This window comes from Callithrix jacchus, chromosome 9 (genome assembly GCF_049354715.1).
Source record: "Callithrix jacchus isolate 240 chromosome 9, calJac240_pri, whole genome shotgun sequence".
Taxonomy (NCBI): Eukaryota; Metazoa; Chordata; class Mammalia; order Primates; family Cebidae; genus Callithrix; species Callithrix jacchus.
In genome coordinates this window covers 70,229,293-70,254,111 of record NC_133510.1, presented here as the reverse complement: position 1 = coordinate 70,254,111, position 24,819 = coordinate 70,229,293, and the positions used below count along the sequence as shown (strand labels likewise).

The following is a 24,819-nucleotide window of genomic DNA, read 5'->3' as shown; positions in this document are numbered from 1 at the left end:
TATGTAGCAGCTATAAGCAATGAATTAGATTATATGTAGCAATAAGGATGAATCCTGAAAACTGAGTTGATGAAGAAAAGTAAACTAAACCCATCGGCCACAGTGGCTCACGCCTGTAATCCCAGCACTTTGAGAGGCCAAGACCGGCAGATTACCTGAGGTCGGGAGTTCAAGACCAGCCTGACCAACATGGAGAAACCCTGTCGCTACTAAAAAAAAAATACAAAATTAGCCAGGTGTGGTAATCTCAGCTATTTATAGAGACAGGCTCTCACTACATTGTCTAGGCTGGTCTGGAACTCCTGGCCTCAAGCGATCTTCCCAACTGGGGCATCCAAAGTGCTGTGAAGGACCCCTGTAACCCTAAGCTGGACAATGTAGCTAGATCCTGTCTCTAAAAAAAAAAAATACAAAAACTAGATGGTGGCAGGTGCCTGTAGTCCCAGCTACTTGAGAGGATGGGATGGGAGGTTCCTTGAGTCAGGGGGCTGAGGCTGCAGTGAGCTGAGATCGCACCACTGCACTCCAACCTGGGTGACACTGAGACCCTGTCTCAAAAATGAATAAATAGTAAAATTAGTAAGAGTGAATGAGATCTGGGATATGTAAAGGGATGGGGAGGAGTTAAGGAGTAACTCCTAGGTTTCTGGCTTGTGTAAAGAACCCCTGTGAATGAGGGGGAAATTTTACCAGCGTTCTGTAAACTTGAAAGTGTTTTTCTCCAGGCACCGTGGCTCACGCCTGTAATCCTAGCACTTTGGGAGCCTGAGGTGGGCGGATCACCTGAGGTCAGGAGTTCAAGACCAGCCTAACCAATATGGTGAAACCCGGTCTTTAAAAAAAAAAACAAAGTGTTTTTCATTTCCTGTCCCCCCCATTAGGGGTTGCTCCTTTCATCTTAAGGAGGATATTCTAGGATCTCTCAGCCTCCCAGCCCTGCCCACCAATAATCATCAGGTGAGCCCTCTCTCCCAAGACCTCTAGATCGGCAAAAGGCAACCTGGAGGCAAGGAAACCCCCAGCTGTGAGTAGCCATTCAATTCTGGTGCTGTGGTAACTGAGTTTAAAAACAATTAGTTTTGTTTCCTCTCCGTGAAATGAAGAAAACCTCACCAGACACCTCACTGGGTTCTGAGGCTCCAAGGAGCACATGTTGTTAGGCTCAGTTGGATTCCCTCCAGCCTTCTCTGCCCATTTGAAGGCAGTTCCTTATCCTGGAGACAACGTGAAGATGTTCTCTTTGTTTGTTTATTTGTTTATTTTAAAGACAGGGTCTCTCTCTCTCTTTCTGTTGACCAGGCTGGAGCGCAGTGGCGCGACCACAGCTCACTGCAGCCTCAACTTCCTGGGCTCAAAACAATCCTCCTGCCTCAACGTCCAGAGCAGCTGGAACTACAAGCGCACACTACTGCACTGGGACTATTATTACTTTGTTATTATATTTATTATTATTATAGAGACACGGGTGGGGGTGGTCTCACTATGTTGCCCAGGCTGGTCTCGAACTTATAGCTCAAGAGATCCTCCCGCCTTGGCGTCCCAAAGTGCTGGGATTACAGGACCAACGCGCGCGGACGCAGAGGTTTTCTATGAGCCTCTGGAATGGCGTTCCCAAAGCTTGGCGCCATGCCTTGGTCAAACCGGGTCGGGGGCTCGGGCCAGCCTGCAGCACCGTTAGCTGCAATCAGAACGATCAACTGTTCCCCTAATGCTGCGATGGCCCTTTGCTGCCAATAGTCGGCCCCTCGCCGGTCCCGAAGCATCGCGAGAACACAACCGCTCCGGCGGACTACTCTACTCAGAGGGCTACGCCTTTCCCGGCCTCAGAACAGCCCCATCCTTCCTCTTTCCCCGCCTTCCAGCCGCGCTCCGCTTTCGGATTGGCTGATTGAGCCGAGGCAGTTTTTTTTCCTGGCCAGAAAGTGGTTCGACAACTGGTCCTTCTTTTGGCCCTTCCTGCGAAGCCCGCGGATTGGACGGCTGATTCCGGCTACACGCGCCTCCGAGGGAGCGCGGCCGGGCCAATCAGGAGCTTGGCGTATTTTACAAACTGGGGAAGTAGCTGTAGCCTGCAGTAGCTGAAAGTCGAGGGAAAAGCTGAGAAGGCTGAGTCGGCTCTGAGGGGCTCTCGAGAAGGTGAGGCACAGGGTTCTTTGAGAGAACGAGGGCTGCTGGGCTCAGAGGGAGGAGGGCAGTTCGGGACCCGAGGGCGAAACAGTAGGCTCGGGGTGTCTGGAGGTAGCGCCCATTAGAGCGGTCTTGCAAGGGCCGGAGGCTTGTGGGAGCGGGGATTAGGGCAGAGGTATCAGGGATGGCAGGACAGGTGCCCCGAGGACTGGTTGATCTTTGATCTCCGATTCTGCCTGCCTTCTTCCCTGTCTCAATTGTAGCCATCATGACCACCCTGCAAGCCACGAAGGATCCCCTCCTCCGGGGTGTATCTCCTACCCCTAGCAAGATTCCGGTACTCTCTCAGAGACGCACGCCTTTACCCACTGTTACATCGCGCGTCTTGGACCAGGAGAACCAAGATCCAAGGGTAAGAGGGGCCTAGTAGGGGAAGACGATAGTCACACCAGTAATGTGCCCTAATTCTAAACCCCACCTTTTTGTCCCCCCTCCCTTCCCTAGAGATGGGTGCAGAAACAACCGCTCAATATTCAACACCCCCACGTTGATTCAGCAGGCTCCAGGCCGAAAGCCAAGCACCAAGCAGAGACATCACGAAGATTGGTGGGGACCACTCAGCATCGAAACCCCTTGGAGGAGCTCAGGCCTAGTCCCGGGGGTCAAAATGTGGGGCCTGGGCCCCCTGCCCAGACAGGTACCTGTTGGAGCCCTGGGACCACAGCCTCCATGGCTGAGTAGGGAACTAGGAAGAGTAAAAGTGGGGTTTTGGGATTTTGCACTCACTCCTGCTTACTGTAATAGTCCTGGTCCCAGTTCCTGGAAAGCTCTTTGCTCTTATAAGGCCTCGCTTTCCTCCAGCAAAATGTCATCTTGCCAGGTGTGATGGCTTGTGGCTGTAATCACAGCTACTCAGGAGGCTGAAGCTGATGGATCACTGGAGGCCAGGAGTGAGACCAGCCTGGGAGACAGAGGGAGATCCCATCTCTTAAAAAAAAAGAGTCAGCCGGGCGCGGGGGCTCAAGCCTGTAATCCTAGCACTTTGGGAGGCCGAGGCGGGTGGATCACTAGGTCAAGAGATCAAGACCATCCTGGTCAACATGGTGAAACCCCGTCTCTACCAAAAATACAAAAAATTAGCTGGGCATAGTGGCACATGCCTGTAATCCCAGCTACTCAGGAGGCTGAGGCAGGAGAATTGCCTGAACCCAGGAGGCAGAGGTTGCAGTGAGCCGAGATAGCGCCATTGCACTCCAGCCTGGGTAAGGAGCGAAACTCCGTATCAAAAAAAAAAGTCATTTCTTCTGAAGAGTTTTCCAGTTCCCCACATCATAATCAGTTGCTCTGTGTTCTCTTAATACTTTGCAGTACTTCTTTTATAACATGTATATACCTTGGCTTGAGTGTTATCAGTCTATAGTTTGATGATAGCTTCTTGAGGATAGGGGCTTTGTCTTATTCTTTTGGGGCCCCAGTGCTTAGAATAATGTCTTATGTAACATTTTACAAACATTTGGTGGCGAGGTGTGGTAGCTCACGCTGTAATTCCAACACTTTGAGAGGTCGAGGCAGTAAGATCACTTGAGCTCAGGAGTTTGAGTCCAACCTGGGCAACATAGTGAGACCCTAACTCTATTTTCTCTCTTCTCTTCTCGAGATAGTTTCACTCTATTCCTCAAGCTAGAGTGCCGTGGTGAAATCTGAGCTTACTGCAACCTCTGCCTTCCAGGTTTAAGCGATTCTCATGTCTCAGCCTCCCCTGAGTACCTGCCACCATGCCTGGCTAATTTTTGTTTTTTGTTGTTTTTTATTTTTCTGAGATGGAGTCTCACTGTCACCCAAGCTAGAGTGCATTGGCACTGTGTCAGCTCACTGCAAACACCGTCTCCTGGGTTCAATCAATTCTCCTGCCTCAGCCTCCAGAGTTGCTTGGATTACGGGTACCTACCACTCGCAGTTAATTTTTTTTTTTTTTTTGAAATGGAGTCTCTCTCTGTTGACCAGGCTGGAGTGCAGTGGCGCAATCGCGACTCACTGCAACCTCTGCCTCCCGGGTTCAAGCAATTCTCTGCCTCAGCCTCCCAAGTAGCTGGGATTACAGATGCCCACCACTACACCCAACTAATTTTTGTATTTTCACCATCTTGGCCAGGCTGGTTTTGAACTCCTAACTTCGTGATCCACCCCCTCGGCCTCCCAAAGTGCTGGGGTTACAGGCGTGAGCTATTGCACCAGCCAATTTTTATATTTTTAGTAGAGACTGGGTTTTACCATGTTGGCCAGGCTGGTCTTGAACTTCTGAACTCAGGTAATCTTCCTGCTTTGGCCTCCCAAAATGCTGGGATTACAGGTGTGAGCCACTGCACCCAGCCATCTATTTCTAAAAAAAAAAAAATGCCAAAATCAAGGTGAGTTTGCTAGGGTCCCTCTGCCCTCCCCTTTCTGTTCTTTCTCACCTTTCCTTCTCCTCTTTCCTTGCAGAGGCTGCAGGGGCCATAGAGTTTGTGGCTGATCCTGCAGCCCTGGCCACCATCCTGTCAGGTGAGGGTGTGAAGAGCTGTCACCTGGGGCGCCAGCCTAGTCTGGCTAAGAGAGTACTGATTCGAGGAAATCAGGGAGGCACCACCCAGAGGGGCCAGGTAATGAAACACGATGTGAGGGGACCAGGCTGGGGGCTCTTAGGGGGGCATCCTGAGCTGTGCTCATGGTCCCTGTTGGCGTCCCAGGGTGTTCGGGCCTCTGCATATTTGGCCCCCAGAACGCCCACCCACCGACTGGACCCTGCCAGGGCTTCCTGCTTCTCAAGGCTGGAGGGACCAGGACCTCGAGGCCAGACTTTGTGCCCCCAGAGGCTACAGGCTCTGGTGAGTGCCCTTGAGGGATTGATACTTGGTGCTTCTGGGAGCTTCTTCCAGGGACAAAGCTGGGCTCTGGGAGAGGAGGTACCTCATGATGAGGCAGGGGATCCTATGCGGGGAGATGGGGTTGGTGGTGAGGCCTGAGGGTTTGGGGTCCACCTCTGATTCTGCTTTCGTCTCTTGCTCCTGTGGATCAGATTTCACCTTCAGGAACTTCCTTTCACCCTTCCACTCGTCCCAGTTTCCAGGAGCTAAGAAGGGAGACAGCTGGCAGCAGCCGGTGAGAAAGGAGAAGGTTTGGGAGAAGGTTATCTGGAAAAGAATGAACCAGTGTCTGATACAGGGGTCCCCCAGAGTTGGGGCCTTCTAGTAGCTTTAGGACTGCCCACCAACTCAGGAGGGGAAGCAAGGAACCTGTGACTGCCCGGGATGAGCTCTTGGAATAGGTTTCAGGCCTTCACAGCCAGGCCTCAGTGTGACATTAGTTTCCTCAAGTCATGGGGGGACAGGGAGGACAGAAATGTGCTATCTCTTTTGTTTAGTGGCTAGAGTATAGACTGTGGCAATAAATGGGATTTGGGCTTAAATCCTAACTCTTACCACTTTTACTTGTTGTGCAAGCTTGTCTTCACCTCTCTGAGCTTTGGTTTCTTTGTCAAGTGAGAATAACATTTGTACCATCATTAGAGGTTGTCATGAGAATGAAATGAGACGATGTTTGTAAAGCGCTTAGCACTTGCGCAGCTTATGCTGGCTACTGTCCTTATTGTCATCAGGACTTCCGTGAGCCAGGCCTCAGGATTGCTCCTGGAGACCCCAGTCCAGCCTGGTGAGTGTGTCTGGCTGTGGGGACAGCACAGTGGCAGGTGGGCTACCTGAAGCAGGGAACAAGACCAGAGAAAGCTCAGCAGGCTAGGAGGGGGCAGGAGGAAGTGGGAGGCGGCGAGACTAGGTCAGAAGGAGAAGAAGAGACTTTCTAGATGGGCCAGAAGTTGGCACAGTTGCACTTGTGTCAAAGGAGATGGTCTCCATTTCTGCCCTCTCTCTGCTACTTCCTTCAAGATTTATCTTCCACTCACTGTTTATCCCCAGTCCCTAAGTGCCATCACCACAATCCCAGCCTACACAGACATTCAGATTAATAAGTGTTTACTGAGATAGTGTTGGGTGTTGAGGGGCTGCTGGATGGGTTCCAGCCCCTAATAGTGCAATGGGGGCTATTAAACTAGTATACCCTCTTCAGAAGTTGCAGAACCCTGTGCCAAACTTTGGTGGGTGTTCTAGACTCTACAACAAATGTCCCGTTTCTTCCTAGCTTTCTCTCTCCCTAAAGGAGAACATGAGATTGTCACTCGCTCAGATGAAGGAAGTGTGTCCTCCCTTGGTCTGGCCCAGAGGGTACCATTAAGAAAAAAACAAGAAATGACACATTGCAGGGTAATACGTGACTCTCCTGGGCTGAGGGATGGGAGGTGTGGGAAGTGCCTGGGAGAATTTCTCAGCAGCAGCCAACACCGAGGGTTGTATGTAGATCCAGGCAGTCTTGGGCCTTGGGATGCTCTTGGGTGGGTTTATCCCAGTCCCTCTCCAACGTGAGACTGACCTCTCTTTATCAGATGTCTGGGGTCTGAGGTGAAAGCTCACAGGCTGGTATGTATTTTTGTCACCATCATATCAGTGCTAAGGGTGAGACAGATCTGACACTTGTCAGCCATAAGCATTCATCCCTTCGCTCCACAAATATTTGCTGAGTAGTACCACCCTACTGAGTGCCAGGCACTGTTCAAGGCTCTAGACATACAGCAATAAAGAAATTCATATTCTAGAAGGGGGAGACAAGAAATAAACACATGTATAAAATAAATAGTATGTCGGTGATAAGTTCTCTCTTAATAGTAAAAAGGCAATAAAGGGGAATTGGGAGCAGGGGAGTTGGTATTGCAATTTAAAATAGATCGGTTGCCAGGTGCGATGGCTTATGCCTGTAATCCCAGCATCTTGGAAGGCTGAGATGGGCAGATCACGAGGTCAGGAGTTCAAGACCAGCCTGGCCAACATAGTGAAACCTCATCTCTACTAAAAATACAAAAATTAGCTGGGCATGGTGGCACGTGCCTGTAGTCCCAGCTACTTGGAAGCTGAGGCAGGAGAATCACTTGAACTTGGGAGGCAGAGGTCATAGTGAGTCAAGATCGTGCCACTGCACTTCAGCCTGGGCAACAGAGCGAGACTCCATCTCAAAAAAAAAATAGATTGGTCAGGGAACTGTTTTGTTTGTTTGTTTTTGTTTGTTTTTGAGACAGTTTCATTCTTGTTGCCCAGGCTGGAGTGCAATGGCGCGATCTTGGCTCACTGCAACCTCTGCCTTCTGGGTTCAAGCCATTCTCCTGCTTCAGCCTCCCAAGTAGCTGGGATTACAGGCACCTGCCACCATGCCCAGCTAATTTTTGTATTTTTAGTAGAGATGGGGTTTCACCATGTTGGCCAGGCTGGTCTTGAACTCCTGACCTCGTGATCCTCCCATCTCGGCCTCCCAAAGTACTGGGATTACAGGCGTGAGCTACCATGCCCGGCCAGGGTCAGAGAACTCTTATTGAGAAGGTGGTGTTTAAGTGAAGACGGGTTGGAGGAGTGAGACATGTTGATATCTGGGGGAACATTCCAGGCTAAGAGAACTAAAGAGGCAAAGGCCCTGGGGAGAGAATGTACCTGGTGTGTTTGAGGATCAGCAAAAAGAAGACAGTGAGATTGAAGCAGAGTAAGGAGAGCGGTAGGAGATAAGGTTTTAGTGACAACACGGTCAGATTGGATAAGGACTTGTACACCAGTGTAAGTCCTTGGCTTTTCTTGGAATGAGTGGAAAGCCATGGGGAGAGGGGATGATCAAGAAAGTGACACGATTTGACTTAGGTCTTAAAAGAAGCACACTGGCTGCTGTAGTGAAAACAAGATTTAGGAAGACAAAGGGGGCAGGGGTCACTCTTCCACCTTTTTCTTCTTCACAGGACAGCCTTGACTACCACCTGATGCCCTCCCCTGCCCATGTGGCCCAGCCCTTGCCTGGCCATACAGTGCCATGTCCATCACCCTTTGGACGGGCTCAGCGTGTACCTTCCCCAGGCCCTCCATCTCTGGTTTGTGTCAACAACTCAGGGCAGGCAGGGGCAGAACAGTCTGGCTGGAGATCCTTGCTAGGTCTGGGTTTTCCCTGCTCATCCACCCACATCTCTCCCCAGAACTCATATTCAGTGTTGCAGCATCTCACCCTTCAACCTAAAACCCGGTTCACACCTGTGCCATCAACCCCCAGAGTTCAGCAGGTAAGAGAGGGCATGGGAAAGTGGCTGGCATAAGCCACGGCTAGGGGAGAGAGGAGATGGATGGGTACAAGAGAGAGGAGACAGAAGCAAGAGGAGGTTGAGTGCCATTTGTGGATGTCCAGCCTTGCTGACATCTTACTTCTGTGTCAGGCCCAGTGGCTGAGTGGTGTCTCCCCTCAGTCCTGCTCTGAAGATCCTGCCTTGTCCTGGGTAAGTATCAGAAGCCTCCCCATACTGAGATCCCTTGCCCTGTGCTGCCAGCTTGGAGGCCCAGGAGTTTGAGGCACGTGTGCCTTCTGGGCCAGTCATGGGATCACACCTGTAATCTCAGCACTTCAGGAGGCTGAGTTGGGAGGACTGCTTGAGCCCAGATCTTTGAGACCAGCTTGGGCAACCTAGCAAGACCCTGTCTCTACTAAAAATTTAAAAAAATTAGAAAGTGCTCTCTGGAAAAGCTGACTAACCCTCCCTGCTTCTCAGTGCCCCTCCTAATGTATGTCTAGGGCCTCTCAGGGGCTTCGATCCATTCCTCATGAGGGTGGGACTCATGCTGGTCTTTTTCCTGCCCCAGCCTGGCTTTCTTGTCTGCCTTGTTCTTTGGTGACAGGAGCAGGTTGCAGTCCAGTTATTTGAACAGGAGAGTTCTATAAGATCGCTGGAGGGGTCAGGGAAACCACCTGTGGCCACTCCTTCTGGATCCTTCTCTAACAGAACCCCCAGCCTCCAGGAGGTGAAGATGCAGGTGAGTCTGTAGGGGTGACAGCTTTGAAGTATATTGAACAATAACTGGGCTGGGGAAGAGGGAAAAGAGATGGGGGGTCAGGAATAGGACAGTATGGATAGACTACTGTACCCACATCTTGATGTCACACTGGGGTGCTCTCTCCCACCGCAGCGCATTGGGATCCTGCAGCAGCTGTTGAGACAGGAGGTGGAGGGACTTGTAGGAACCCAATGTGTCCCCCTTAATGGAGGCTCCTCTCTGGATATGGTTGAACTTCAGCCCCTGCTGACTGAGATTTCCAGAACTCTGAATGCCGCAGAGCATAACTCTGGGACTTCCCACCTTCCTGGACTGTTACAAAACTCAGGGCTGCTAAAGCCCTGCCTTCCAGAGGACTGCAGGGAACCACAGCCCTGCCCTCCAGCAGAGCCTGGGCCCCCAGAGGCCTGCTGTAGGAGTGAGCCTCAGATACCAGGGCCCTCCCCGCAGGAACAGCTTGAGGTACCAGAGTCCTGCCCTCCAGCAGAGCCCAGGCCCCCAGAGGCCACCTGTAGGAGTGTGCCTGAAACATCAGAGCCCTCCTCCCAGGAACAGCTTGAAGTACCAGAGCCCTGCCCTCCAGCAGAGCCCAGGCCCCCAGGGTCCTGCTGTAGGAGTGAGCCTGAGATACCAGAGCCCTCCTCCCAGGAACAGCTTGAAGTACCAGAGCCCTGCCCTCCAGCAGAGCCCAGGCCCCCAGGGTCCTGCTGTAGGAGTGAGCCTGAGATAGCAGAGCCGGGGCCCCTTCAGCCCAGCACCCAGGAGCAGGCTGGACCCCCAGGGCCCTGCCCTAGGGTACAGCTGGGGGCATCAGAGCCCTGCAGCCTAGAACATAGAAGTGCAGAGTCCAGCCTACCACCCTGCTGCAGTCAGTGGGCTCCAGCAACCACCAGCCTGATCTTCTCTTCCCAACACCCGCTTTGTGCCAGCCCCGCTATCTGCTCACTCCAGTCTCTGAGGCCTCTAGCAGGCCAGGCAGGTAAGGAGTTGGCTGGGAGGAAATGGGAACATGGGAGGTCCTCATCTCACTGTGAGCTGTGCCCCTACCCCTGCCCCAGGCAATCCCATGCTTCCCCGCCTTCCACCCTGCCCCAGCCTGGCTCTCCCTCAGGAAGAGGGGAGGGGGTGCACTTCCAGCCCTTCGCTCCCAAGGGCTTGGCCCTTGGTGAGGGAGGAGGAGAGGAAAGGACATGCTGGAAGTATAGGACCCCAGAGACCCCTCTAAACTCTCCATGGTCCTCAGGCCTCAGCAGCCTGGCCCCTCGAACCCTAGCCCTGAGGCAGCGCCTCAAAGTGTGTTTAACCGCCATCCACTGCTTCCACGAGGCTCGCCTGGATGATGAGTGTGCCTTTTACACCAGCCGAGCCCCTCCCTCAGGCCCCACCCGGGTCTGCACCAACCCTGTGGCTACATTACTCGAATGGCAGGAAGCCCTGGTGAGACTCCAACCCCCAGCCTAACTGTGGCTGCACAGTGAGCCTGATGGCAGGTGGGGGGCAGGGGCAGGGGGCCACCTGGGCTCCTTCACAAAGAGGTCAGCAGGAAGGCTTGGCTACAGTGCAAGTTTGGCTGGGCTGTGACAGGGTCTTCTCTCTCTCCAGTGTTTCATTCCAGTTGGTTCTGCTGCACCCCAGGGCTCTCCATCATGAGGCACCCACTCCTGCGCTGCTGTGCATCTTCCTTTTAGCCCTTATTTATTGTCAGTCTGCCCATGGGACTGGGAGCTGACCATTTTTGTCCTTAATAAAGTTTCTCAAGTATCCACATGTCTAGCTAATGAGTTCTAAGTGTTCACAGGCCAGCTACTGTCACTCTCCCGTTGTCCACATGGTGGCAGTGTCTTCCAGCTCAGAGTCCAGCCCTGGGCTCTCAGGATCCCCCAGGCTCCCATCCAGAGGCCATCCTGAATCCTGAAAGGAAGGGAGGCATCCCACTCCTGCCTAGCCCACAGCCTCACAAGCTCTGTGAATATGTTGGTGAGCAATTGTGGGATCCGCTCTTCCTCTCACTCCTTGAGATCAGTCCTACTTATTTGCAGGAGCCCTCAGGTACTCCTTCACCCCCTAGAGCTCGTCTTCTAAAACTCTACGTGCATTGGGCAGAAGAGCAGAAGCACCAGACCCAGACCTTCGGAATCTTCCCTTGTTAGTGTCACTCAGGTTGGTGTCTTCCTCCACCTACAGCGTGAGACCCTCCCCCTTTCTTTCCATAGCAGAGTAGAAGCCTCTCTCTTTCCCGCTAGAGGCAGGCCTTCCTTGGAATGAACTAAATCTTTGCCTCTGGCAGGGACTGACAGCCCGGGAGGAGCCCTTTAGAGGAATGATGGAAAGGGCCAGCCACTTTTTCCCCAGTGATTAAGCAGCCACACACGATCCCCCAACCTCACTTTATTGGAAGAGGCAGCAGCAGCTGTAGCCCCTGGGCCTAGCCCGGATAGGGGTGGAAAGGGGACTGTACAGAATGCGTTTTAAATGCCAGGAGAGAATTCACCAAGGCTGCCAAGGCTGGAGCCAGAGCCTGAAAGTGGAGATGAGGGGAGGAGGGGGTGGTAAGGGAAAGTTATCAGGACTGAGAACGTGGCTACCCTGTCTTAATGTCTTCTCTTGCCTAAATGGGCTCCTCCTGTTTCTTTTATTTCACTCAAAAGCTGCGGGGGCTTCCCTCGGCTTTCTGGGCCTCTTGCCCTGCTAGTGAAACTGCTCCCCATCTCTGTACAAAAGAGAGAGCCACGACCTCTGCCCCTCTGGGGTCCAGCGGGCACTTGGGTGCAGGTGGTCCCTCTGGAAGTCGCTCTGCTCCTCCCGCCGGGTCTCCTCCTCCTCCTCCTCCTGGTCATATACCCTTGAGCACCAAGAGTCCACCCATTTAGGCCGCCTCCGGGAATGAGAGGGTCCACCCCACTGGCAGACTCTCAAAGGGCGGGGTGGCGCCTCAGGTGGGGCGGGCTGGAGGTGGGTGAGGACGGGAGCGAAGGCAGGATGGGGGGCGCTGGGCGGGGCCGGCTCAGTCAGGGTAGATGATGAAGCCGGAGAAGGTGCTGTACTTGTTGGTGTTGCCGCCGTGAACCTTCCCGCCGTCCAGCTTGATGAAGACCTCGTCGCCCACGTCCAGGTGCAGAATGACGCTGTTGCTGGCGTAGTCATAGTTCTGGTCCGCGTCCTGAGCAATGGCGCTGGCCCGGACCTAGCGAGGGAGGACAAAACAACCCGCTCATGCTCTGTGTGGAGCTGGAGTGATGAGAGGGGTCGGGGCGGCTGGGCGTGCGAAGGCTGCAAGGCAGCCGCGGTCGGGGCTGGGGAGGACCAGGGAGAGTAGGACATCGTGGAGCTGCTCCGGCTCTGCCATTCACTAGCTGTGTGACGCGGGGCAAATTCCGCGCCTTTTCTGGACTTCAAGTTGACCTATAAAATGAGGGATAATAATAGAACCCACCTTATAGGGTGTTAGAATTAAGTGAATTATATGGTAAGTGTGTCCAGAACAGTGGTTTGCATTCTTAAATTAATTTTCTTTTTTCGAGACAAGAGTTTTGCTCTTGTTACCCAGACTGGAGTGCAATGGCACAATCTCGGCTTACCGTAACCTCTGCCTCCTGGGTTCAAGCAATTCTCCTGCCTCAGCCTTCCGAGTAGCTGGGACTACAGGCGTGCACCACCATGCCCAGCTAATTTTGGTACTTTTAGTAGAGACGGGGTTTCACCTTGTTGACCAGGATGGTCTCAATCTCTTGACCTCGTGATCCACCTGCGTCGGCCTCCCAAAGTGCTGGGATTATAGGCGTGAGCCACCGCGCCCAGCCCTTCTTAAATTAATTTTAATGCTTTTTCACATTCTATTCTCATTTTAAAAATAAAAGCCACGCCTGTAATCCCAGCACTTTGGGAGGCTGAGGCGGATGGATCACCTGTGGTCAGGAGTTCAAGACCAACCTGACCAACAGGGCGAAATCCCGTCTCTACTGAAAATACAAAAATTAGCTGGATGTGGTGGCAGAAGCCTGTAGTCCCAGCTATGCGGGAGGCTGACACAGGAGAATTGCTTGAACCTGGAGGCTGAGGTTGCAGTGAGCCAAGATCGCCCCACTACACTCCAGCCTGGGTGACCTAGCAAGACTCCGTCTCAAAAAAGAAAAAAAATTAAAATGCGTCTATAGGATAATTTCTAAAATTCTGAACCGGCTCGGAGCTCCTCTCAGTCCTCATAGAGGGTTGGCTTCCCCCGTGGTGGAACATAGGTGTACCTGTGCGAGTATAGGGTGCGGGCCGTGCAAAGGTGCACTGTTGCGCTCTTGCCTGTGGGCGCAGATTTCCCGACTGAGCACCCGTTGGTGCCCAGGCGTGGGAGTCGCCTTCTGGCAGAACAGGAAGCCCTTCCTCCCCTCCGAGCTCATGGCGGTCGCTTCGGGCCTCCTCCAGCCCCCCTCTTCCAGAGAGTCCCACAGGGACTGGTTATTAACTCATTAATTATTCATCATTATTCTAATCACTATTTACCGTCCCCAGGGCCGCAGCGCCGGCTCTGAGGAATACAGAGTGGGAGCTGCACGGTCCCCTCCCCCTCCGAAACCCGCACGCTTTAGTTACACACTCGCCCCTCCGCCTCCTCCCAGATACCCTGCATAGACCAAGCACACCTACTCCGTGTCATAGGCAGACCGACACCACTCTACTATCACACCTTCACACTCAGCACTCACACACACTCCCTGACACACTCTCACCCCATGTGGACGCACACTCACTCTCCTTCCTTGGGCTCCTGCGGCAGCCCTGCTGGGTTGAGACCCCAAAGCAGGTCTGGGGGCGGGCAGGCCTTGCAGCGGTATTGGGCTCCCACAGGCCTGAAGCGGTATTGGGCTCCCACAGGCCTGAAGCTCCTCGGTAGCCACCACCTGCTTCACACAGGGTACTGAGGTCACCGCTCAGCCCCAACGTCCCCCTGCGGCCTGCGCGCAGCTCTGGCACCTTCTCCCACCCGACCCCACACCTGCGGCCTCTGGTTCCCACTCTGTATGAAATTTTGGTGCCAGAGCTTAGTCCTTGGGACTATTCCCCTGAAACAGAGGTGACAGTGACTCCAACTACCCACAAGGGTAGGGAGCCGTGGTAACTGGATACTGAGAGGTTGCTAGGGAGGGTGTGGGACCAAGCCAGGGTCCAAGGCTTTTTTACCAGTCCCTTGCCTCTTCCTCCCCCAAATTCATTCCTTCCAGCCACCTGGCTGACCCTTGAGCTGCCAGGCCACAGACTCAGCTGAAAGCAAGGCCATTCTAGGCCCCCCCAGCCTGGGGTGAACAATAGGACAGCTGCTCGGCAGGTGAAATGAGCAAGGGAATGTTTTCTTCCTTTTTACCTTTTCCTCAAGCACCCAGGCTGAATGCCCCCAACATGGGAATGGCTGCCGACTTCCTACTCCCTGAGACACGGATTTCATTCTAATTCAAAGGACCCTAGACTCTAGTTAGCTGGTACAACGCGAGGCTGGGAGACCCAAAGGCCAGGGAGGGACTCCGCGGAATAAAAAGGATGGCCCAAGACAGGACAAGAAAAGAGGCGAATTGTCAGGGCGAGACACCAAAGACATCTGGTGTTGCCCACAGTTGCAATGCGAGTCGCAGCTGTAGAGACACACAGGTTTGAGTCCTGAGTTCTAATTCCAACGCCATTTCTACACTCCGTGAGGCCCTAGGTAGGTGGTTTTCCTTCTCTGGGCCCCAATTTCCTCTGTGGGTTAATGAAGCGATCTATCGTTCTTGGCAGCCTGGGGTTCCTGGATTCCGTGACGCCGTTTCGGGCAAGGAGCTCAGGTTGTGGGATGAGTGCGGAGAGATCTAGAGAGCGACCAGTCTGAGCTGGGCTGGGGGAGGGGCATCTCACCTGTCCGTTCTTCATCAGGTCTGCCCACATGCTGGTGCCGTCGCCGCCGCGCATGAGCACGTGGTAAGCGAAGAAGTAGACGCCTGGCATGGGGCAAGTAAACTTGCCGCTGGCTGCCTCGTAGGCGTTGCCCACGTTGGTCACCACGTCGTCGAAGCGCAGCACTTCGTACCCCTCGTGGGGCCGCCGCAGGCCCGCGTAGAAAGCAATGCGAGGCACGTAGCCGGCAGGGGGCGCCACCCCGCCCGGACCTGGGCCTGGAGGGCCCGGGGGTCCTGGCCTGCCTGGCTCTCCCGGCGGTCCTCTTGGACCTGGCGGCCCCGGGGGCCCCCGTAGGCCTGCTTTCCCGCGCCTGCCCACCTCTCCCTTGGCGCCCGGCGGGAAGGGGGGCACGGAAGCAGGCGCGCCGTCGGGGCCCTGGCCTCTGGGCCCATGCGGGTCACACACCATGCGGCAGCGACCCAGCATCTCGTAGTGCGCTGGCCCGCGGGAGCTGTGCACCAGCAGCGGGATGGCCACCAGCAGCAGCAGCACCATGGCCACCCCGACGGCCGCGCCCGCCACCCTCTTGCGGCGGCTTAGCCGCGACGCGGCCAGGGCCAGCAAATCTTCCTCACTCTTGGGCGCAATGGCTGCCGGGGCCCGGGGCTCTCCGCGGGCCCAAGAGGCGGTGACCCGCCTTGGGCAGGGGTCTGCACTCCCCCGACGGCTGCCCCTGCTCCCCCTACTCTACCTCTGCGGCCTCGCCGCTGCGATGCCGCTTCCCGAGCCGAGCCGTCAGTCGAGGGGAGGCCCCCCCGTGGGCTACGTCAGGGATAGCTCCCGACGGTCCAGAATCCCTGGTCCTCTAGTACCCTCCCATTCAGTCCTAAGGATCCTGGGCACCTGAGATCCGCGGCTTCTCGGACGACTGGTTTCTTACAGATCTGAGATGTCTGCTCTCCAGACTGCCGCTTTCTCAGGGATGGCGGTGCCTGGGTCCCAGGCTGCCCAGACAAACCGCTCTTGGCTGGAGCCGGGACTACTCCCCGCTCTCCGGACGTCCCAGGCTCTGAGCTGCGGGTGCTGTCCACCGTGCACGATCTCCTCGTAGGTTTTGCGCTCTGCCTCCAGGCAAGCACCGACTCACCTTGCTACCCCTGCCGCGGTCCCAGCCCCTGCTAGAGCCCTGGCCCGTGCCTCTCTCCTCTCCGCGTCCCTAACCTTCCTCCCCTCCCTCCCGGGCGGCGATGCGGGTAGTGTGAGTCGCCGCGAGGCGAGAGCCACTATAAGCGACTGGAGGCAGAGCGACCCCTGGTGCCCAGAGTGGGAAGCGCGGGGGCGGGGCAGGCAGCGGCCCCCACCCACGTTCCCCCCGGGTCTCTAGGTTCCTTCCCCACTTTGAGCAGGTTCTGCAGGGTTTGGCGGCCCCCATCCTATCTTTACTTTCACCCTTTACCCGGAGTTTGGCATCTTCAGAGCCCAGAGGAAACCCAGAACAGCGATGGGATAAAGAGGGGTCAAGACACAAACACGCAGAGATGACAGGGGTAGATTCCCTAGCTAAAATGAGGGGGAGTGACCTCACAAACAGAAAACAATATAAGAAGGGCTAGAAAAGATAGAAATTCGCCACCCACGCCCCTCAGCGCCCGTGACTGAATAACATGGAAAAGGGTTCAACTGATACTAGTTGGCCTGAACTGGAAAAGGCAAATCTCTAGGTACCCCCACCACCATCTCTCAGTATTGGGGGCGCAGAGCAGAGTGTGTGTGTGTGTGTGTGTGTGTAGGGAGCAAGAGAGAATAAGAACAGACCAGCCCTAGGGAGCAAGCAGGAAACCGACAAGAAAGCAGAGAAGGAGCGACAGAGAAATCAAAGAAAAGGAAAGCCAGATAGAGATGCAGAGACAGAGACAAAGCTTGGAAAAGAGACGGACTGACAGCCCCAGAGGGGGAGAGGGAGAGACAGAGACAGAGGAAAAGAGACGGAGCTGGGACAGGTTGACAGATCGAGAGAGAAATGTAAATGGCCCGCTGCAGAGAGACACCCAGGTCCGTGTTTGGACTCCAATGTGACATATCAACTGTGGGGAAGACGCGGGGGCAGGGCAGCTCTGCCAGCAGTGCTATGCTCTGGGCCTGTGTATTGTGACAGTGTGCTCCAAAGTGTGGAGGTGGCCATGGGATCCTGGCCCTGTGTGTCCCCGCGTGAGTGCGATTGTGGATTGTGTCATTTGTGTATGTATGTGTGAGGGCTGTTTGAAGGGAGGGATTTGTATTTGCCTTCCTCTTAGTCCCTAAATTTGGAGCCCACGAATACCACTTTTCCTACCTTGGGACTGAGAATGAGGGAATCTACTGGGGAGAAAGGAATTCAGAAGACAGCTGTCATCTCATTTGCCCTGCTCAGCTTACTGAACGCCACCCTCCCCTGGTCCCAGACTTATACAGTCCCAGGACTCTGCCCCTTCCTCCTTCCTCAAGAATTTGTTGTTAGATGAAATCTAGCAAAGTTGGACCCCACATAATGGGTACTTAGAGTGGGGGTTGAAGTTGGTCATGCAAATTAATGTAAGTAAAATGCAGATTATATGCTAGGTACCCTCCTGTAAGAGGGGACTTACCTGTCTTTCAGAGAGGCCAAGAGGGTACACAGGCTTTGCTAGATCAGGGTCCAGAGAAAAAGCTATTGGCTGCATCCTTTCTTAGGGCCTGGGCCCTCTGGGAAAATGTCTTGCTCCCAGGGATCCCAGAGGCTAGGAAAACAGGCTTTGGGACTGGTGAAAGTAGGGACGTTTGGAGACCCTGGAAGTGAACAGCTGCAAAGGCCTCTTAGAGACCAGGATAAGCCAGGACTGTCAATGTATGGGAATACACTGTGTAAAATGGAGGGCACAGGGCACACCAGGGCATGGTTATTGGATGGAACGTGATTTCCTCCTCTCTTGTTTTCTGTACTCCTTCCTTGCACCACCTGACCCCTACCTTGTAATGATGCTGGGAGAGAGAGGTTGCTGAGGCTGGGCCTGTGTTAGGAGTCAGGGGAGGCCCCTAGATGTCTGCATGGAGTGGGAGAGAAAGGATTGGCAGTCAGTGGGGGAGGGGCCTCCTCCTCCAACCATAAATACAAATTTTATTCAAGGTCTTTGTCGCCATTTGTCTTCCTCGGGGGGCTGAGGGCCGTGTCAGCCCTGTGCATGTCTAATTCCGGATCTGCTCCCCCAGGCTGGATGATGGATGGATCAGAGAGTGGGCCCAGGCTCACACCAGCCTCCCCTGCCTGATCATCAGGCCCCATCCACCTCACGTCCTGCCACTACTCTCCTTCCCTTTGCCCTCCCTCCACTCACCAGAGGCCCCCTCTGCCCAGCCCGGCTCACCACTCATTCTATTTACCAAGGCCCCCTTTTTAAATCCCTCACCTCAGCCCCTTTCAGGTCCCAGTCCTCTTCTCTCTAGAGCTTCCCCTTTCCTCCCATCCCCAGCCCAGGCTGTGAGCTGTGGTGGCCAGCAGGGCTGCAGGCAGCAGAGGATCTGTGTGGTGGGGGGAGCCGGCTTGGCTCACCGGGAGCTGAGGGGCCAGCTCCATGAATTTATTCATGTTCTGTTGCTCTTTCACCACACTCTGGAATGAAGCTGCCAGCTCACCAGGTCCTTATTGCTTCCCCTGCAGCTGTCACATTCTGCCAAGAAGGGACCTGGGTGGGGCCGAGGCCAGCCTGCACACCTGGGCCCAGAAGCCAAGTGTCTGGGCTCCAGGGAATGCTGGGGCCCAGGCTGAAGTCTGGGACAATTTACCCAGAACTCCTCCAGCAGCCAAACTGGGAGGCCCCAGGGAGCTGGTGTGGTTGGGAATGGGAAGTAGGTAGAGAAGGGTGTGCTGCAGGACAAAGAAGGGGCAGTGGAAGTGGGGGGCAGAGCTGGCAGGGGGAGGGGAGAGGGGAGGAAACCATTAACAGTTTCCCAGTCTCCCCCATTTAAAGCTGAAGTCAGCCTTCACATAGCACAGTCAGAAGGCTGCATTAAACTCTGTCCTTGACTCTGCACTAATCCTGACCCTAACCCCTATTTATATACTTGACCCCTCTTCAATCCTAAAATGAATTTTACCTCCATAAACTGACCCTAAAGGGAATGCCTCCCTCACCTGTCCTGGAACCCAGGGGTCTCCCCAGAATTCCCCCTAGGGCCACAGCTAGGTGTGTGTCAGGGTTCTGAGGACCAGACTCTGGATTAGCATGTGATTAGCATATGATCTGCATGTAATATGTGCCTTCTACTCTGCGGAAGTTTTCATGTTAAAATTTTATGAAGTCTAGTGGAAAGGTCCTGGCTCCTTGAAAGTTCTCCCTTTCTGTTCCTTCTATCACACTTCTTGTCACTGACCCAGACCCCCTCAAGGGAAGAAAGGGGGTGAAGAGGCGAGCTATAGTGGGCCCTTGGGAAGCAAGGCTCCAGCAGTGTGATTTGCCTCCATCACTTGCACAAGCTTCAGTTTACTCATCAGTAAGAAAAGAGAAACCTCCTCTCTGCCTGACACTTTATCAAGATCTAAGGAAACACTTTTTTTTTCCTTGCACTCTCTCCTTCCTCTCTTTCGGGGCCAGTCACAGTGTGGTTTTCCCTATTCATTCTCACATTCTGGCTTTCAACTCTCACACTGAAGATCACACAGATCTGGAAGCAGGCTGGGTTGCCTGGTACCAGTACTCTAGTATGAAGAGAAGGGAACTTTGCCCACATGAGGGACCAGGGTCTGCGTGGAAAAGGAAACAACATTATTGAGTGTGTATTGTATTTTAGGGTTTTAACATGCAACTGCTCATTGCATCCTCACAGCACCCCTTAGAGGTAGATATATTGTCCCCATTTTACAGGTAAAGCAATGGGCCCAGTAAGGGGAAATGGCTTGTCCATTATCACCCTGTAAGGGATAGTCCTGGAATTGGAGTTATGACCTCCTGGCTTCCTTCTCAGTTCCCAAGAGGAGACAAATGGCATCCAAAGCAGTGGAAGGGTGAGAGAGGCGAGCCAGGAGTGGGCAGTGAGATTTGAATAACTTCCAGATTTCTGTCTGTGAGGCCAACAGGGTCGGGTGTTGGCTCCGTGTATCCTCCAGCCCCCACCCTGTCACTGTCAAGCCTGACACTCAACAGGTGATCAACTGTTGGCTAAAGGATGGCCAAAGTTAGTTTCAGAAAACTGAAGGATGGTGGAAGAGGGGGCAGAGAAAAGGGAGGAAAAGGAAAACGAAGCAAATCAAGGAAAATTTGCTTAAGGGACAAACGGGAAGACTGAACTGTTCTCCCACTGTGGCTGGAAAAACTGTCCCAGCCCAAGAAATGGTTCTTGGTTTGCCTCTGTGCAGAGACTACCTGCTTGCCTCTGCCATCAGGCAGAGAGTGAGTGCAGGGCCAGGCGCAAGGCTCCCACTCAGCAGCCAGTGCCTCTGGCACTGAAGCTCAATGCAAACTTGAGTTCAAAAAGTGTCGCACCAGGGCCCACAGGGCTGAAGAGAAGCTCCTGGCTACCCAGAGAGTGTGTAAAGACTGCTTCCAGGGTATCTGTCAGTCCAGAACTGTTGCTGATTTACTTCGGCAGCCCTCCATCCTTGGCCAGGTGTTGCTCCTAGCCCTTGCCTCCTCCACCTCCCTTTGCACCCGCCTCTGCCTCTACCGGCTTGCCAGCTCCAGCCTCCAGTTAATGAAAAGTGAGGATCGGCTGCACAGAGAGCTGTCAGACCCCTCATTTCTCCCCTGGGATATTGACTCCAGCTCCGGGAGACCGACAGGTGAAAGGAGGCAGGTGGGGTGCGACAGGTGAAAGGAGGCAGGTGGGGTGCGGAAAGCCGAGGTAGGGGCCCGGGCTGCTGAGAGCTCAGAGCCCAGGAGGTAGTGCCAAGCTCCAAATCTCAAGGGCTTAGCTAAGCAGGGAAGGCCCTAGGATGCTCTTTCTGCTTGGGATCCTCAACTTTTCTCTGACGAACGGGAGACTTAACGAACCCCAATCCACCACACCCCGACCCGGATCGACCCCGAACTAGCACCTCGTGCGAGCTGGGCTTCAGTGAGCGCGACGCGCAGCGCCTCGGAGCCGGAGACCGCGGCCGGGTGCTTCCTCCCATCTCCTTCCATTCCTTCCCTCTTGCTCCCCCTCCCTCCTGCACTCCCTCCCTCGCGGCCGCGGCCTTTATTAGGGATTCCGCGGCTGTCGGTCCCGCCATCCATCCTGTCCGCCGGCAATTAGGCGGCCAGACAAAGAGCAGCTTCGGATGGATGAGGGTCCCGGCGGATCGGAAATGTGAAGGGTCAGCGCTGCCGCCCGCGGCGCACCCCGCTCCCCCTTCCGCATAATCACCGGCCGCCCGTCACTCAGCCGGCCGCCCGGGGAGCTCCCGGGCCCGGCCCCGGAGAGGGCGGCGTGCGGTTGCAGCCTAGGCGCGCAGGGCAGGACGAGGGCGGACCTGCGGCAGGGGCGTCTCCCACAGGGCAGCTGAAAACTGCGGCCTGAGGCGTCTAGCAGAAAGGAGGGGGGAAATTATGGCCCCGGGCGCTCCCAGAAGGGAAACTGGGGCTGGGGGCTGAGGGCCTACCTGTGGGGAAGAGGGAACAAAAGCTGAGGAGACCGGAGGCCCGAGGTGCAGGGCGCCCCCTGCTGGGAAGCTGGGGACCAAGCCCTAGGGGTCCGGCAGGTACAGATGGAACCAGGCCCAGGGCGACCCCTCCTAGGGAAACCAAGGGTTTCTAGCCTGGCTCGCCTCCTACCGACTTTGAATGACACTGCGCTTCTCTGCCCGCTCTGTTCAGTAAAACGCAACCCATCCGCATCCACTCAAGAGTCCTGGCGAACCCGAGGGGAGCCGAGAGGGAGTCCAGGGAGTCCAGGTTTTACTGCAGATTCTTTGGCCCTAGCTCCCAGCTGACAAATCAACATCTCAATCTGACAATTAGTGGTCGAGATGGGGGGTGAGGGACTCTCACAGCCCAGGCCTCTCAGCCCTCCCGGCGGGAGGCAGAGAGGTGGGCGGTCCTGGCAGTGATAAACGACTCCAGGGGGGCCGGGGGCCCGGAGCGCGCATTCATTACTCGACTGACAGGCGGGTGGCGGGCCGGGCGGGCTCCGAGTGGACGTGCTGGGAAAGAGGCCGGTAGCGAGAGGGGGATAAGGCAAGCGTTTAACAGTCCCACTGCTCCGTCTGCTCCTGGTCCTTCACCTTGACCCTGGGACTTGACTTCCTTGAGCTCGGGCTCCCAGTTATTGGAGCTGACCCTGGCTGGGACGCAAGGGCGGGGACCTAAGTCCTCTTCTGGGGTTAGGTGATTTAAGGTCTGAGATGTCAAGGAAGGGTATTAGGCAGGTCTCAAGACTAGGTGCTTCGGCCTGACCTCTGAGAAATTGTGCGTGACTGCGCACTCAGAGGTGGTGTGTGTGACAGGGATTGATGAGTGTGGATTGCACGTGGGAGTCAGTGACTGTGTGTGTCAGTGCTAGGTATGTGTCAGTATGATTTTGTCAGTGGAGGTGTAAGATTCCGGTCTGAGGATGAGCCACCACCTCTCCCTGTGTGTCTGTCTCCCCACTACTCCCCAGCTGGCTGTCAGTTCTGTCTCCAGTTGTGGAGGAACTGGCAGTGCGCAAGGTGACAGCTGAGGTGTGCTGCTGGGGGGGGGGGTGGGGGTAGTGCTAGATGTTAACTGTGAGAGCGCTGGTCAGAACAGCTGCTCCCTTCCAGCACCTTGACCACTAACATCCCTACCCCCAAGGGTCTTGAAAGTAGTGGATGGTTTTTTTGTTTGTTTGTTTGTTTTGCCAAAGTTTGGACACCTAGTTGCTGTGCCCTGGGGAAGAAAGTGATTACTGCCATAGTTCTCTAGCCCATACCCCTACACATACACATACACCATCTCCAATATAAGACATGATCTCCAACCCATGTGGCCTCCCTAGGCTTGTGGTGGCCAGAGAGGAGTTGGTAGATGTTGAGGAGACACCTGTGTGATGCTCAAGAAGAGAGGGGCCGGCCTTCAGACCTCCAAGACAGCCTATCTCTTTGGAGCCTGTACTAGCGGCCTCTGGGACCCTAACCTTTTGGGTCTCAGGTCCAAGTTAGTTAGTAGTTTACACCTTGGGAGGGTAATGCTAACTGCACTCTAATTCTTCTCCCTAATAACTCTCTTCAGTTTGGCTTCCTCTTCACTCTCATTCCTCATTCTCAAAAACACCAAGAAGTTGAACCTGGCCTCCTTCTCAGTCCTGAAACTCCTGGGTCTACAGAGCAGAGAACTGGGGTGACTCTGGATCTCTGGCCCCTTGTTTTGTTCAGCAAGACCCCTTCTCTTTGCCTTACTGTTCCTTGAGGCTAGGGTATCTCCTGGAACTTCTCTATCTTTACCTCTATACCCTCCTCCTCCTCCTCCTCCTCCTCCTCCTCCTCCTCCTCCTCCTCCTCCCCCTCCTCCTCCTCCTCCTCTTCCTCCTCTTCCTCCTCCTCCTTCTTCAGAAGGAGTCTTGCGCGGTCTCCCAGGCTGAAGTACAGTGGCACAATCTCGGCTCACTTCAACCTCTGTTCAAGAGGTTTCCTGCCTCAGACTCCTGAGTAGCTGGGACTACAGATGCCTGCCATTACACCCAGCTATTTTTATTTTTTTGTATTTTTATTAGAGACAGGGTTTCACCATGTTGGCCAGGCTGGTCTCGAACTCCTGACCTCAGGTGATCCACCCACCTTAGTCTCCCAAAGTGCTGGGATTACAGGCATGAACCACCACAACTGTCCTCTGTACCCTCCTTTGTGTCTGCATATTTCCAAATTTAGGAATCTTCCAAATTTGTCTTCCTACATTTTGGGGTCTCTCTCTTTGTTCCTCTTGGGGCTCTTCTCTCTAAGAATACAACAGCCCAGCAGAATACCCCATGGAGATTGGAGTAGAAGAAGGAGGAGGGCTTTCTTCCTGCCCCCATCCAGAGGCTATTGCTAACCCAAGGATGGTCACACCGTGTCAAGGCTTGGCCACGCGCAGGTCACTTCACATTCTAGGCACAGGCGCTTGGTCGATGCCCTGCTGTCCATCCCTCCTCCAACCGCCCTCCTCCTGGCCCCCGCCCCCTCTGCCCGCCTGGAAAAGGCAAATTTGACATTTTTAAATCCCGAGCCTTAGAGGGATCGATGCGGCCCGGGGGCCCCGCCCGGGGTCGATATTCCTGATTGGGAAGCGGCCGCTGCGCGGAGCCCGCGTGTAAATCACCCGGGCTGGGGGAGGGGGCGTGGGGAGCCTACCAGGTCCAAGAAGCGCGAAGCCAGGAGGGGTCGGGACCCGGGCGGAACCCAAGGGCGTTGGAATGAGAGCGACAGGCCTTAGAGAACCGGAGAGATGCCCGCTGAGGGCCTCCCCCTCCCCCGCTCAGCTCTGCCAACTCCCCCGGCCGGCTCTAGTCTCGCTTCAGCGGCCGCTACCCTTCGTTGCCCCTGGAGCCGCTGGGGAGGCCAGTGTCGGAGCCAGCCATGCGGCGGCTCCTCTCCGGCCGCTCCCGCGGGGCCGGGGCTTCGGCGGCTGCTGTCACGGAGCCGACAGGCCGGGCGGGCAGGGAAGGGGCGGGTGGTGGGGAAGAGGCGGTGGAGTGAGGCTGGCTCAGTGCTGGCACTCAGTGGGCGCGCAACATTTATTTGCCAAACTGAGAGTCTGGGACACCAAGCGGCGCAGGGAAGGGGGTCGGAGGACAAAGGCGGCTACGAGATGGCCCAGACCTGGTGAGAGCGGAAGCCTCACTCGAGGGGGAAGGCACTCGAGGTTGCTCTGGGGACTGCTGGGCTGGGAAAGACCACCTCAGCCCCCACCGGGGAGAACCGGGTAGTAAACAAGACAGAATGGGGCAGGCAGGAAAGTTTGAACCC

The 24,819-nt window shown here is 55.0% G+C and overlaps 2 protein-coding genes across 5 annotated transcripts; one reads left to right on the top strand and one right to left on the bottom strand.

The window, feature by feature from the left end:
- The first annotated feature begins 2,038 nt into the window (after positions 1-2,038).
- Positions 2,039-10,841, top strand: TROAP (trophinin associated protein). 3 transcript variants are annotated; one of them, XM_035256909.3, is made up of 15 exons: positions 2,039-2,136; positions 2,391-2,539; positions 2,632-2,824; positions 4,609-4,766; positions 4,854-4,991; positions 5,183-5,265; positions 5,762-5,814; positions 6,301-6,422; positions 7,991-8,119; positions 8,222-8,305; positions 8,456-8,515; positions 8,919-9,047; positions 9,201-10,047; positions 10,312-10,505; positions 10,671-10,841. In XM_035256909.3, the coding sequence occupies exons 2-15, from the start codon at positions 2,396-2,398 to the stop codon at positions 10,716-10,718; spliced, it is 2,382 nt and encodes a 793-aa protein (XP_035112800.3). In that variant the 5' UTR covers positions 2,039-2,136; positions 2,391-2,395; the 3' UTR covers positions 10,719-10,841. The 3 variants fall into 3 exon arrangements, with proteins under 3 accessions (XP_035112800.3, XP_009001974.3, XP_035112801.3); XM_009003726.4 differs by having other exon boundaries at positions 8,913-9,047; XM_035256910.3 differs by lacking the exon at positions 7,991-8,119 and having other exon boundaries at positions 8,913-9,047.
- Positions 10,842-11,441: 600 nt separating this feature from the next.
- C1QL4 (complement C1q like 4) lies at positions 11,442-24,344 on the bottom strand. 2 transcript variants are annotated; one of them, XM_002752433.7, is made up of 2 exons: positions 14,946-16,187; positions 11,442-12,252 (listed from the first exon to the last, which is right to left on the bottom strand). In XM_002752433.7, exons 1-2 carry the CDS (start codon positions 15,480-15,482, stop codon positions 12,073-12,075), a joined length of 717 nt encoding a protein of 238 aa, XP_002752479.1. In that variant the 5' UTR covers positions 15,483-16,187; the 3' UTR covers positions 11,442-12,072. The 2 variants fall into 2 exon arrangements, 1 of the variants encoding a protein (XP_002752479.1); XR_004728880.3 differs by lacking the exon at positions 14,946-16,187 and adding an exon at positions 24,205-24,344 and having other exon boundaries at positions 12,115-12,252.
- Between the last annotated feature and the right edge of the window lie 475 nt (positions 24,345-24,819).